Genomic DNA, 15506 nt, shown 5'->3' on the forward strand with positions numbered 1-15506 from the left:
CTGTCCACAAAAGCTATGAAATAGCCTGGTCCATCCTTAATGCCTGTGGAGCCATCCAAAACCCTTTTCCTGTGGAAGACCTAGTTTTTACACCTGCCTTGTTCAACCCTTCCCCCTCCCCATCAGGAAATCCTCTTCCAGTCGCAACTCAGGCACGTCCTAAACTATCAGAGGAATGACTGTCTGTGAAAGCTGTCATGTTATACACCAATTGTGCTGAAACTTTTACACAGCTTTTTACACAGGCATGACCACCAACCAGCTGTCCCTCAAATGAATGTCCAATACCAAACTGTGGGATAAAACACAGATAAGCACAACAAGAATGCATTCATTGGTTGCACCACCACCTAGACCATCTGGATCCTCCACATCCAATACCAGTATCTCTGAAATAGGGTGGTTGGACAAAAATGTGTAAACACAGTGGAAAATGCATGTTTCAACATGTATGCAGATGCTAATCAAGTCTGCTGGTTGTGCAGTTGTATTTGACCATAAACGGCACCTGTGCAGTGTCCTCAATACGTTACAACTGTCAGTTATGGTCAGAAGAATGTTATGTGTAGTTGTGAGTGCATTATGCTGGAGTTAAGTGATTTCAAATGTGGGCAAGTTGATGGTGCTTGTACAGTGGCTGCTTCTATAACAATGGTAGCTGAAGTGTTTGGTGTTTCAACAGGCACCATATTGAAAATTCATACCACATACCGAACTAAAACTAAACTCTGTCCAAAGAAACCTTGGACGGCTCTGTGGTACTGACCAACTGCCGTGTTATCCTCAGCCTACTGACCACTGGATGCGGATGAGGAGGCGCATGTGGTTATCACACCGCTCTCCCAGCCGTTGTCAGTTTTCATGACCAGAGTCACTACTTCTCAATCAAGCATCTCCTCAATTTGCCTCACAAGGGCTGAGTGCACTCCATTGCCAACAGTGCTCGGCAGACCAGACTGTCGCCCATTCAAGTGCTAGCCAAGCCCAACAGCACTGAACTTTGGTGATCTGGCATGGACTGATGTTTCCACTGTGGCCAGGGTGTTAGCTATACTACATACAGGAAAAGCAGAAAAACATCATCTGGGAAGTCACAACAAGGACAAAAGTGTGCATTGGGTGGCCATTACAGATAGTCACTGAAGAGGATTGTGACAAAAAATAAGGGAACAAGAGCTTGAAAAGGCATTGCATAACTGAATGTCACATTCATGAAGCCTGTCAGCATTAAAACAACATGAAGGAAGTTTCATAAACAGGGAACTGCAGGATGAGCTGAAACTCCAAAATAACTCATGTGAGACGCAAATGCCTGTAAAAGGAAAATGTGCAGCCGAAGCCATAAAAACTGGGGTATGGAGCAATGGAAGAATGTCATTTGGTCAGACGATTCTTGTTTCACACTGTTTCCAGCTTCTAACTGAGTTTGCATCCCAAGAGCGAAACATGGAAGGGGCTTGGTGAAGATATGGATAGCGGTATCATAGTATTCTATGATCCCATTGATACTATGCAAAATACATTACTGGATTAGGCAACCATTTTGGTTGATCAGGTCCATCCTATGGTACAATGTTCATTCTGAAATGGTGATGCTGTATTCCAAGACAGTAGGGCCCCATTTCAGACAGCTCACATTGTTTTCTTGTGTGCATGAGAGGGAATTGTTGCATCTCCCCTGGCAACCAGACTCACCAGATCTCAATGTTATTCAGCCTTTGTGGTTTATACTTCGGAGAGAAAGGTGCACGATTGCCATCCACCTCCATTGTCCTTAAATGAACCAGCCACTGTCCTGCAGGAAGAAGGGTATAAGATACCCTTAAAAACCATACAGCACATGAATTTATCCATTTCGAGATGACTGAAAGCTGTATTAAATGCCAACACATTCCCTACATTTTATTAAGCATGGTCATGTTTTGTGCATCTTTGGTGCTTCAATATTTTTCTCCATTCCATGTGTGTAAAAGGGCATTTTCTTCACGATATATCTTTTGGTTACTCAATCCTCCTTGTGTGAATTCTGCTAAAGCTTGTCCCACTTCCATTTCTATTCCTGTCACATCACATCATTAATCTACACTTATACTTACCCCTCTCTCTCTTTTCCTGTGCTCTACGTATCACCACCCCCACAACTCTTCCACTCCAATCCTACATATCACTGTGTGCCACACACAACTCCTTGTGCCTGCACCAGACTCAGCTCACCACTGCAACATTCCTAAAACATTCCCTTGCTGCCTCTCGCTCCCAGCCATCAGCCACTCTTCTCACCACCCCTTCCACCTCCTCCCCATGTCCTTAATCCTAAGGTCCCATTCCACCTTAGAACCATTCACACAAGTTAGGCTGCAGTACCGGAATAATGTTGTTAGCTTGGATATTGGAGCCACACTTTTGTGCATAGTTGTGCCTGTTGAGTGTTTGACACTTCATCTACATGAGGGTTATATTTACCCTTCCACTATTTGTATTCTACCCAGTACTTCCCCATACTGCATTATAATCAGCTGCATGTATAGTAGTTCATCACAGTTTGTGGTTGTAATCTGCCATCCAGAACAAAATGCATTCAAAAGACAGTGTTATAACCTAAAGACTGCAGAAGTGAAATACAAGCTTTCGATATGTACTGAGATTACTGTCACAATAATGTAATTTAAATGGTAATGGCTCATTATCCAGGAAACTAGTTCACTGTTCTAGTGGCTACACAATTACCTGATGTTGAGGATGCTGCATCGGTGTAGACGGAGCTCCTAAAGCAGTACTAGCAGTGCTCGTACCACCAGCAGTCCCGGGCTCCTGGGATCTCTGCGAGCTCTTTGTAGAGCCAGTGAAGTTGCTGCTGGACTTGCTGTTGCTGGAGTTGTTACCAAGTGACACAAAGGAGCGCCGCTTGCCAGAGTCCGGAGACTCGACAGGTGAGCAACTTCGGCAAGGCCCCGGCCCCGGAGGGCACAGCACTGCCGAGGAAGGTTTCGTCTCTGCTGTTGAACCCGAAGTCAGCGATGTTGCACTGCTGCTGCCACCTGCCACATTAACAAAGATAGTAACGTCATTGTCTACGTAAGTAGTTTCTTGAAGATGGAATCTACACTGAAAAATCATCATACTCTGATTGAAACTATTTGTTAATTCACATTTGCCACATGCCACTACTGTGCTTCATGGCTGTGGGTGGTAATGCATGCTGTTATGTAAATCTGTGTGTCTCCCAGATCTATGTTGTGATCACCAGAAGTAAGGTATGAGAACAGATGTCTTTTGTTGACACTGTTTGTAAGGGCCAACAAGACAACAGGAGGCTGGCGGGTCTCATGTACCAACCACCCACAACTTCAAAATATGCAATTATTTAAGAAAATGAAGGTCATCAGTATGTGGCAGTGACTGCTAAACTGTTCATCATGGTCACTATCTGAGTCACAAACTTAAGTCACCCCCTTTCTCTCCTCATCCTGACAACAGCCTGACAATGTGTTGTATATTACTTAAAATCCAAATCATATACTCATTTTGTGTATAAAATCAAGACTCGGTGACAGTTCACCGTTTCCAAATGGTTAAGATTCATGCAATACGGTAAAAACTTACATAAAATGGATGCTTTCTACAATTACGATAATAATTGTATAAATCACGGGGAATCACATTTGCTATGCATTTCTGAACATTCCTCCTCTTATCTCATGTATCAAGACATGAAAGTCCTGTTTCATTGACATTGTTCTCTTATTTTTCCTTGATAGTAAAACACACAACCATTCTACTTGCACATGTCAAGCTGACTGTTTGTACGAATACTTTGGGAACTGATATGAGAGGTCTCCCATTTTCCATTTCTCTCTCAAAGTATTATCACACACTGGACACAAATTGACACTATCTTCTTTTAAGTGAAATTCCTTGTTCAGCCTCCTTTGCTGTTGTGTTTCAATCATGAGCCCAGGGACTGTGCCTTTTATTTCGTATTTACCCCACTAAAGATGACAAAAGTCATGGGATACCTCCTGACATCATGTCAAACCACCTCCTGCAAAGTGTACCACAGCAGTTCGACGTGGCACAGACTCAACTGGAAATATCGAGCAACGTTACCTCTACAGCTGCCCGTAATTGCGAAAGTAGTGTTGGTGCAGGACTTTGTTCATGAACTGACCTCTTGATTATGTCCCATAAATGATTGATTGGATTCATGTTGGGCAATTTGGTTGGCCAAGTCATTTGCTCAAATTGCCCAGAGTGTTATCCAAACCAACTGCGAAGACTTGTGGCATGGTGACATGGCACACTGTCATCCATAAAAAGTCCAGCACTGAATGGCTGCAAATTGTCTCCATGCAGCCAAATATAACCAGTTTCAGTCAATGATCTGTTCATTTGGACCAGAGGACCTAGTCCATTCCATGTAAACATAGCCCACACAATTATGGAGCCACCACCAGTTTGCACTGTGCCTTGTTGACAACTTGGGTCGATGGCTTCGTGAAGTCTGCGTCACACTCGAACCCTATCATCAGCTCTTACCATCTGAAATCGTGACTCATGTGACCAGATCATGGTTTTACAGCCCTCTCAGATCCAACTGATGTAGTCATGAACATAGGAGAGGTGCTGCAGTTGATGATGTGTTGTTAGCAAAGGCATTCGCATTGGTCATCTGCTGCCATAACCCGTTAACACCAAATTTCACCGCACTAGCTTAACAGACACATTTGTCGTACATTCCACATTGATTTCTGCCATTACATCACACAGTGTTGCTTGTCTGTTAGCACCGATAACTCTATACAAATGCCACTGCTCTTGGTCATTAAGTGCAGGCTGCCAGCCACTGCATTGTCCACGATTAGAGGTAATGCATGACATGTGGTATTCTCAGCACATTCTTGACACTGGATCTCAGAATGTTTAATTCCCTAACAATATCCAAACTGGAATGTCCCATGCATCTAGCTCCAGCTACCATTCCACATTCAAAGTTTGTTAGTTCCCATTGTGCAGCTATAATCACATCCAAAACCTTTTCACATGAATCACCTGAGTACAAATGACAGTTCCGCCAATGCACTGACCTCTTAAACCGTGTGTATGTGATACTACTGCCATCTGTATATGTGCATATCGCTATCCCATGACTTTTGTCACCTCAGGGTACAATATTGGTGACAGAATGTGTGTGTTTTCTACACCCCAACATTTATTGGCAAGTGAACCTGTGAGTTCTAATGAGAGGAAAACAGTTCCAATGAGTGAAGTGTCTAATAACAAATAATTTGAATCTGAATATTATATTCTCAATGCTTACTCTCCTCAACTAATAGAATTATTTTTCATTTCACACAGCTAAGGTTAAAAGATGATTATTCTAAACCAGCATAGTAATAAAATTTCTTTGGCATGCAAGGAAACTGTCCGTGATAGACAAAAGATTAAAATAATGAACAAAATAACTTCTACTTGACAGAAGAAAACTATGTGATCTATTTTTATACAAATTTGGGAAAAAAGTGCAATCAGTTACAGGGTAATTATTTAATTTTTCATTTGAGATGAATGGTTTGATTGCATTCAACAAGGAAATCGGGTAGATTTTTTACTGTTTAAATATTCCAGAATATGATAAAAACAGTAAATGAAATCAAATATTGAGTAAGCAGAGAGACGTAAGATTCAATATGACGATGTCTGATGAAGATACAAGAATAATGATACGAAATTACAGTAAGGTATCTATTCATTTCATGGCTGGAATACAAATGGGATACTGTGTGTGGTATTACTGCATTTTATCACTGTCTTCTTCAAGTGCATATAATGGTAATTTCTGGATAGGCACTTCAGATCAGTGTTGTAAGACTAACAAGCTAGCCTCAAATGTTACACAGTTATATTCATTAGCAAAATGCAATAATATTGTTAAATTCACACAATTTTTGCACATAGTTAACCTTGATGCTTTTTCTGATAATGTTATGAGATTGTGGAACTACAGATAGAGAGTGATGGAGATGAACACAGGGAGGAGGAAGAGGAGTAGAGGCACTGGGGAGAGCACACATTTTTTTCCCCAAAAGGCCTTTTACCTCCACTAGTACTTCTGGCTTGTGATGTCCTGTGTGAAATAGAAAACTCCTCAAGGAGTCTCACGACACCCTCATGACCGCTCTTGGCAGCGACGCGTAGAGCGTTGCGGCCACAGCGATCAGAGTGATTAGGATCTGCACCATGCTCTAGGAGTGCACGGACACAGCCTTCATGTCCCTCCTGAGCAGCTATACCTGGAATTTTGTGGATGGGTATGATACAGGTTTAGTTTACAAATATAGGAAGGCAATGAAATTAGTTGATAAACATATAAAACACCTTTAATAATACAACAAATATAATTGCACCGAAATTTAAAGTGAGCTGTTTACAAATAATTTAGTTTGTTTCAGGGTAATTTTTTCCTAATCACACTAAGGTATGGTATCTTCATACATATGAAATTCACTGATTTTAGAAATGTTTGTTTCTACTTTTTTTCAAATCAAATTTAAGATAAGAAAAATATATTCCCTGAAATTTACAGAAATACTGTTCAATGAAAAGCCCAATATTTCTTGTTCTTCATTTTTCTCACTTTCACTGAAAAATAACACCACCTGTAAGCCTGCACATCTGTCCCAAAACAGGCATCTGATCCCATACTTCGACAAGTCATACATCCTCTGGTAGTGATGTCTTTTTATTAAGAAAGCCCGGTGGTCTCCCATTCCATTTCTGAGATAAGAAGCCACCAATCAACTGTCTCACAAGTCCCAGCAGAAAGCTCAGTCGATGGTTGCCTTGATATTCTCTACTTAAAACACTGAAGCATCAGTAACTGTCATGTCAATTAGGAAATAATTCCAGCATTTGAGAGTATGTTAGCTGACTGCACACAGCATTCTCATTCTCATAGGTGATCAAAGTTATCAGCAGCTTTCATGATCTCACTGCATGTGACAATAGGTGGTAAGCTTAGTATCCTTTTAGTTTGTGTTCATTTTCCTAAATAGTGTTGAGTTGTCTTTGGGGCTGTCCTATGTTGTGACTATGGCCACATGTTTTCTGTCCTTTCACTACATGACAACAATACCATCTCTGTACTGAAACTGTAAACCCTTTGGATAAGAGTGAAGACAGCTTATTCTTTTAAAGATATATTGCATATTTAGTATCAATGAATACATCTTCTGCAAGTTCTGAAAGCTTATGCTGGATATTAAATGAGATCAGAACTGGTAATGTTTACCAAGAACATAGAAAATCATTATGTCATTGGGAAGTATACTTCCCATGGAGTTGGAAAGGTTTAACACCAAAGTTTATAAATATGACTAGTTTATTCCAGTGCTTACAGAAGAGCGCTTAATCATAATTACATCAGCTTAATCATAATTACATCAGCTTACCTAGTGCAGTGGCCCCCTGATTACACGTGTGGTCAGGTCTTGCACCATGTTCCAGAAGCAGCTGCACAATGGCCGCATGTCCCTGCCATGAAGCCGAGTGCAGTGCTGTACGGTTCTCATTGTCTGTGGCATCAACATCTGCACCTCCAACAGTCAGCAGTAGTGCCACCATTTCTGCATGTCCCTGCCATGCACTTACGTGCAACGGGGTACGACCCTGTTTGAAATGTAAATCCAACCATCAATAATTGTTTACTTACGAAAACTCATGAAATAATATTCATTTAAAATATGATCACAAACAGGCATTTACCTCAGAATCTCTTGTTTCAACATCTGCATTCCCCTCCTCTAATAACAGCCTTGCCATGGCCAATCTGTTCTCAAGAGCAAGAACATAGAGAGTGCTCCGTCCGTCTGCATCTAATACGTTAACATCAGCACCGTGGGCCAGAAGGCTGATCACAACATCACTGTGACCTTCCACTGCTGCTAACCTAGGAGAAAATTATAATGTTACAGTGTATATGGTGTAAATATACTATCTGCAGGCATTTTATTTGTCTCTGGCACGAATAATACGTCATAAAAGAAATAGATTATCTGACAGTCTTTGTGCTCAGACAACAGGATAGCACAGCATCATCCACAGTGCCAGTGTTTAATGAAGTGTGTCAGTCATCACACTGTATTTCAAGAATTTTTTGTGTTAAAACAAGTGATGAAAAATATTTTGTATCATCACATTTTCTGTTCACTAGGACCTATCACATACAGCTTCCGTTGGATACGCAGGTCAATTTAAACCTTGTTATAGACTCTACAACTATACCTACTCTCTGCAAAACACTGCACATAGCATGGCAGAGGACATGTCCCACTCTGCCAATTATTAGGGCTTTCTCCCATTCCCTTCATATACGGATCGCACAAGGAATGATTGCTTAAATGCCTATCTGCATGCTGCAATTAGTCTAAGATTGACTTTGTGATCCCTATTGAAGTAATGTGTAGATCAATCATTTAAAGTCAGTTCTAGAAACTTTCTAAGCAGGTTCTCATTACATAGCCTGTTTTTATCTTCAATTGTCTGTCAGCTCAGTTTTTTCAGCGTCTCTGTGACACTCTCCCATGGGTCAAACAAACATGTGACTGCTTGTGCTGTGTCCATTCAAAATACTTACTAGTCCTATCTCGTATGGGTCCCACACACTTTAACAACAATCTAGGATGGGCTACATGAGTCTTATTTGAAGTCTCCTGTGTAGACTGATAGCATTTCTTTAGTATTCTACCTATGAATCACAGTCTGCCAACTGTTTTAGCTATGATTACGACTATGCAATCATTCCACTTCATATTCCTACAACTTGTTACATCAATGCATTTGTATGAATTGACCGATTCCAACAGCAACTCAATGATTTTATTACAGTCATAGGATACCTTCCTCTCCCCCATTCTGTGGAGTGCACAGTTTCACATTCATGAACATTTACAGCAAGCTGCCAATCTTTGCACTATTTTTCAATATTATCAAGATCTCACTGTATGTTTGCACAGCTTCTTTTAGACATTACTTCATTATAGAGGACTGCATGGTGTGCAAAAAGTCTGAGATTACTATTAATGTTGTCTGCAAGATCATTAATACACAACATGAAGAGCAAGGATCCTGACATTCTTCCTTGGGGTATACACAAAGTTTCTTCTACATCTGTCAACGACTCTCCATCCAAGATAGTTTGCAGTGCCCTCTCTACCAAAAAATCCTGGGTCCAGTTAAAAATTTTGCTTGATATACCATATGGGCTAAGGTGGTACTAAGTCAAATGCTTGTTGGAAATCAAGGAATACCCACGGCAAAGCACAAACAAAAGGGACATTTATGTGTAAAATCAGTACAGCCTACTTCATATATCCCCAACTCTTCACTATCTCTTTCTGAAATAGAACATAAGCAGCATGACAGTAGTACACAGATGAATGATACATTGAAACCATTTGTTCTCATGAGCATTCTTCAGTATCTTGTTCATTAACCATACAATAGTTTCGTCTGTCAAATGAACATCTGTCTGTTCTAATTCTTTGAATAGTAAATTGTATGTCATCATACCCATTTTAGATGTTCATATACCATGAGTTAAGGCAATAGAGGTGTCACTAAAATGCACTACAATAAGATCAGTCCATGAGAAATCTGTAAATTACATGAAAATACTATGGGGAGGTAAGTGTGGAAAAAGGATCATGTAAACTAGACAGTAGAGAAACCATGGCTATTCTGTATATAGAAACAAATCCTACAAAAGAAAATACTGAAAGTAAGTAAACTGTACTGTGATCGGGTCTTAGCACCCGTAGACAACAGTGGCCATGTGTGTGTGAGTTGTGCTTGTGTGAATAAGTGTGAGTTTTCCATGTCTGATGAGAGACTTAGTCCAAAAGCTGAATATATCTTGCATTCTTTTTCAATGTGCTTGTCAGCAACTCAGCACCACTTCTATGTGGTGAGTAGTGTTCTATCCTCTTCATATTACAAATAGTTGGGAAATAAAGAATTCTTGCTTTTAAGTGTGATGTATCTCTTACATGAAACAATGTTCTATTTTCTTTTCTTGGTGAAGATGAAAGCACAAAATGCTGAAAGCTATGCTGGATGATTAGTTTTAGACACATGGTGTTTTAAATTACTCTTGCAATATCTGTTTTGTTTATTATAAACACAAAGTCTTCTGTGAGGGATTTGTTGTTCTGTATTAATTATTCTTCATTTATTGATTCAAGGAAGAGTAGTCAGAGGACTATAAACCCATTAAATCTATACAAAAGTTTCACTCGCCAGCTACTGTATGACTCACACCAAAAAGGAAGATGGATATCAACATTTCACCATGAAAGGCTACTTCAACCGCAGAGAGAGATAAAGGAAGAAAGCTCTCACATAAGATTTCAATTTATTTCAGTACCATGCAAAACAGCTGCTTTACTGATTTGTGCCTCTTTTTTAGTTGTATGTTGAACTATGACAAGAAGACTTTGGAACACTGTATCACCGTTAGTTCAAAGTGTACGTGACCAGTACCTGAGGGCAGTTTTCCCATCGTGTGCACGCTGGTCAGGAGGGGCAGCATGCTCTGAGAGCAGCATCTCCACTAGCAGCGAGTGCCCTTCCTGGGCGGCCAGCAGCAGCGGGCCTTTCCCGTCATTGTCCGCTTCATCCACCCTCGCTCCTGCCTCCAGGAGAGCTTCACACACATCCTTATGACCTTCAAATGCTGCATAATGCAATGGAGTCCATCCAGAATTATCTCGATGCTGTTCATCTAACCCTGCAATGTTGAAAAATTCAATTTGCTACAGAAAAATCTGGAAATAATTCATCAAGCACTACAAACTGAGATTTTACATTTAAAAAAAGAAATCTGCAACAAAGCTGTTCTCAACCCTAGCATTGGTTTGAACTCTGCAACTGACGATATCAGTACTGCCATCATCCAGGTGAATGATGATATTCTTCAATGTTCAGATGTGCGCGACACCTAGGACTTAAAGTATGTGTAAAAATTTCCCAAGTAGTTTTAGTATCCGCTCAGAAATTAATTAATTCATGAAGTCTGTGAACAACTGCCTCTTATTCTTCTCAACAGTTTCCCAATACTGTATCAAAAAATAATGCAGTGCTTGCCCTCAAATGGACATAAAATACTGTGTGAGGATTGATGGTGCCACCTTCAGTCGTGTTTTTAAAATTCCTTTATTCACTGTATGAGGCTTTGGTGCTACACTGACTGTCATCAAGCCTTCAGTTGGCAATAATTGGCTCTGCATCTACATATATAAAGGGCTTGCTATGCACATAAAAAAGTTAGAGTATTTATTTGACATGTGTTGTGAGCCCTTCAAACATGAACTGAACTGCAGACACTGATTTAATTTTATCCCTCGTAATGGTAGGATGTATAGTTGGTTTTAAGCCAATCATCGCCAATTGAGGTCCTGACAATGGTCCAGTGTAGTGCCAAAACGAGTCACACTGAATGAAGGAATTTTAAAGCACCAGCTGTAGGTGGTACCATCAATGCTCACATCTTTCCAGTTGCCAAATACAGATAGATATACAAAAACTAAAATACTGATGTCACATGCTAGACGACTCCTGCTATCCTCTATGCCCTCCAGAAGATTCGGAACATATTTCCACAGGATTTCAAACATAAACTTGTTTTATGACACACACTATGAAACAACCACTATTGTGGTGTAATTCAACACATCATATGATTAGTGAAAACTCTAGAACTAAATGTGAATTGTTGTGTATGTTACATCGGCAGCAGCCATCTCTTTGCTTCATATGCTCAGCTACAATAGTTGCGACCAGGCAAATTATATGACCACTATACACTACGTCTACTCCATCAGCTCCTCAGTACACATGCATTCTAGTACCTCACATCAGAGATCACATATTTGTCCTCTCATAATAAAGCCTCCAGAACAAGCAAGCCTGCACAATGTGCACAATTCAATGCCATGTTGCTTTTAAGAAGCCGAAGCACTTGCTTCTGCCAATCTTGTAATGTTTCTCCAAAAATCAATGTAAATGGCCTGCCACACAGTAAAGCAAATGCTTCCATCTTCTCCCAGTCTTCAGTAACACCATTTGATTTTCCCCCACCTACACTCTCTCTCTCTCTCTCTCTCTCTCTCTCTCTCTCTCTCTCTCTCTCTCTCTCACCCCTTCTGTCCACTGTTCCTAGCACTTGCAGTAATAAACTCTATGTCATAGTAAATGTAACTCATAACACACTTGTAGTGTAATATTTATATAGAACACCTGGTTAAATGCATGAGGAGGTAGACCTAGTCTTGCCAGGTTAAATAAATAAATAATAAACTACAACTGAAACTTGGATTACAAACCCCTGTCGAGCAGCTGCCGGACAACATCGGTTCCACCTTGTGCAGCAGCAACACTCAGCACAGTACGCCCTTCAGGGTCAATGCTATCAACATAACAGCCCCAGAACAGAAGCAGCTCCACTACCGATGAATGCCCCATGGATGACGCAGCCCACAGTGGAGTGCGACCTGCTCGATCTGCGTGGTCAACATCAGCCTCGTACTCCAGAAGTAATTCACAAACATCCCTGGCAACATAAAGACGTTTTTAGAATGGTTCAGTTGTCTCAGTTATTCAGAGATGCATTACACAATTACAGCAATGACATCCACTGCAACTGGAGCATCAAAAGAAATACTGTTCCTTGACAAGCACAATATTTGAGCCATTAACAAGAATTTTCAATTGAGCACAAAAATATAATAATTGTAAATTAAGCAAAAGAGTATCTACAACTTTTAAAGAAACCAGCCTGCAATTATAAGACTCTTAAGCACATGAATGTGAAGGATTAGTGGAGAAGAGAGTAACACACGGTTGATGGGTGCATTGAATGGCTAATTATGGGGTACTGAATTGAACGAGAGGGAGAAGAAATTTATAGCACAATTAAATAATTAAAAGAAGGTCTGTTGATAGGATATACCCCGAGACATCAATAATCATCAGTTTGGTAATGGACAGAAGTGTGGAGGGTAAGAACTGACAGGGCAACCAAAGCTTCAATACAATAATCAAGTTCAAATGGATGCACGTATTATTTAAATATTTAAAATCATAAAGAAAGAACCATTGCTAGACCTCACACTGGTCATTTTGATACCACATATCTCTGCCTCCAACTATTTGTCTGGCTATGAAAATCTGGATAAAAATCCATTGTACAGTTTACAGGGAGTCTTTGTTTTCACTCTGCTGAAGCATTTGACCAAAAGTTATGCCAAATAAAAAGAAAGCTGATTCAACTGATTTTATTATATGAGTAATTAGTACTGTTCCTTAAGTTTTTATTATTTTGTTTATACAAAGCAAACGAATTCTATGACAAGTAATGCATTACATACCTGTGACCTTCAAAGGCAGCAACCAGCAGTGGGGTCATTCCATCTTTGTCCTGGTGGTCCACAGCAGCTCCACGTTCAAGGAGGATATTTACTACCTGAAGTGCAAATACAATCATTGGAGATTCACCATATTGTGTAATCATAAACTGGCAAGTGTAATAACAACAAATATCAGGATAATATGAACACAGCTCAGAAATTCTGTAAATATCTGGACATAGTTAAACTGCTGCTGTGTATGTGACTGCTAATAATTTGAGAAGCCACACCATTTGGGAGGCAGATAGGTGGAAGAATATTACAATTATAATCCAACTGTTATAACATATCTTTAATAATATGTATTATTGGATGGGGGCGAGAGTACTTCACTCCCACTCTAAAAAAAAAAAAAAATAATAATAATAATAATTAAAAAAGCACAATTTGTAATTGTAGTTGACTTATATTAACAACATACTTTTTAAAGAGGTATCGATGACAGTAGTGTCCAGAACTTGATAACATCTTTAGCACACTCTTTGCAATACCAGTGCATTTTCAGTAATGTGTACTACCAAGAGCATGTGGTGTTGGGGCATTGGAGGGGGAGGGGGTGGCAGTACTTCATGACCCACCAGAAAAAATTTCTTTAAATATTAATTTTGTTAAGTATTGTTGACTTTTACTCAGAACATACTTTTTTAAGACATATGCATGTTAATGAGCATCCTGAACATGAAAATTTTGAATGTGACATTCAATGTGAAATTATGGGTTAAGTTTAAACAAAAAATTTAAAACATTTAGAGATTCTGGTATAAGATTTCATTAAGAGCAAGAAATATTTTTTCAAATTTTTAAAATACAGCACCTGACTAGATTACAGTATTTTCAAAAGGTGAGCACAAAGTACACCCCCTGCTCCATAAAAACTGGTATTGCAATGATTAAGGGGGGATGTAACAGATTTTTGTCCAAAAAAATCGAGTTTTCAAAAATATTACTTTCTTGATATACACAGTTTAATCCATGTTGTGTGTGCATTTTATCACAACAGCAGCTTTAGAAATGCCTTTAAATTGTTAAACTGATTAACTCTGCACTAGCAGCCGCTCCCACCTTTCCGACATTTGGGAAACTGCTTGCTTCATCAGAATTTTTGTCAGTGTGAAGGCTATTTTTTTTTCAATATCTTTGGCTGACATCTATATCTCTGGCTGACTTCTATATCTTTGCCTGTAAACTTTCTTGCATGTGGTTTATTTACATTTTGACAATAGTAACACATATTAGTAGGTGGAAGGTTGGATTCAGAAACCTTTACGTGGAAGTCAAGATTTATGCATAATGGGTGGTGGAAAAACTATGTTTAGGAAATGGAGGTTTCATGGAAATCAGTTTACCAACAAAAAAGAGGAAGCAGCACTAAATAAAGAACATAAGCTCTCAGCTTCAGCGTCAAAACTTGAGACAGGAGAATTGTACAGGTGCATGAATGATGTTGATATGGATTCCACTTATTGATTTAAAGCTTCTCATCAAATAGAATTTGTTGAGATCTGCTGGACCACAATGAAGCTGAAGGTGACAATTTTCTGGATAGCACTGTCACTGAAGATGAGACATGGTGTCACCACTATGATCTGGAATCCAAAAGACAGTCCATGGAATGACGGCATGTGTATTCTCCATCAAAGAAGAAATTCAAGAGTCAAGTGGTGTGTACAGTCTTCTGGGATGGCCAGGGTATGGTTCTTTTGGATGTCCTGGAGCCTGGAGAAACTGTCAATTCAGCAAGCTGTGAGATGACACTGACTAAGCTGAAAGCTTGAATTTCCAGGGCAAGGCCAGAGAAGGAGGCCAACTTTCACCTGCAACATGATAATGCCAGGCCCTACACCAGTTCTGTGACCACAAAACTCATTGCAAAATTCAGCTTGGCTGTTTCACCACATCCACCATACAGTCCCGATTTTCAGACTTCCATCTCTTTGAGTCTCTGAAAGATGGACTACATGGCGAACATTTTAAAGACTCAGATGCTGTTGTCAAAGCTGTATGGAAGTGGTTAGCCTCAGCTGGTTCTGATTTTTACAAGCATGG

At 39.8% G+C, this 15506-nt stretch overlaps 1 protein-coding gene across 1 annotated transcript in view; it reads right to left on the bottom strand.

Moving 5' to 3' along the window:
• Positions 1 to 15506, bottom strand: part of LOC126419875 (ankyrin repeat domain-containing protein 50) — a 513285-nt gene that overhangs the window by 78223 nt on the left and 419556 nt on the right. The window contains exons 13-19 of the mRNA XM_050087125.1: positions 13422 to 13516; positions 12378 to 12604; positions 10537 to 10783; positions 7762 to 7945; positions 7449 to 7665; positions 6096 to 6290; positions 2728 to 3038 (exon numbers count right to left, since the gene is read on the bottom strand). Coding sequence (XP_049943082.1) covers positions 2728 to 3038; positions 6096 to 6290; positions 7449 to 7665; positions 7762 to 7945; positions 10537 to 10783; positions 12378 to 12604; positions 13422 to 13516 — 1476 coding nt within the window. The remainder of the gene's footprint in view (positions 1 to 2727; positions 3039 to 6095; positions 6291 to 7448; positions 7666 to 7761; positions 7946 to 10536; positions 10784 to 12377; positions 12605 to 13421; positions 13517 to 15506) is intronic.

Source organism: Schistocerca serialis, chromosome 9, assembly GCF_023864345.2.
Source record: "Schistocerca serialis cubense isolate TAMUIC-IGC-003099 chromosome 9, iqSchSeri2.2, whole genome shotgun sequence".
Taxonomy (NCBI): Eukaryota; Metazoa; Arthropoda; class Insecta; order Orthoptera; family Acrididae; genus Schistocerca; species Schistocerca serialis.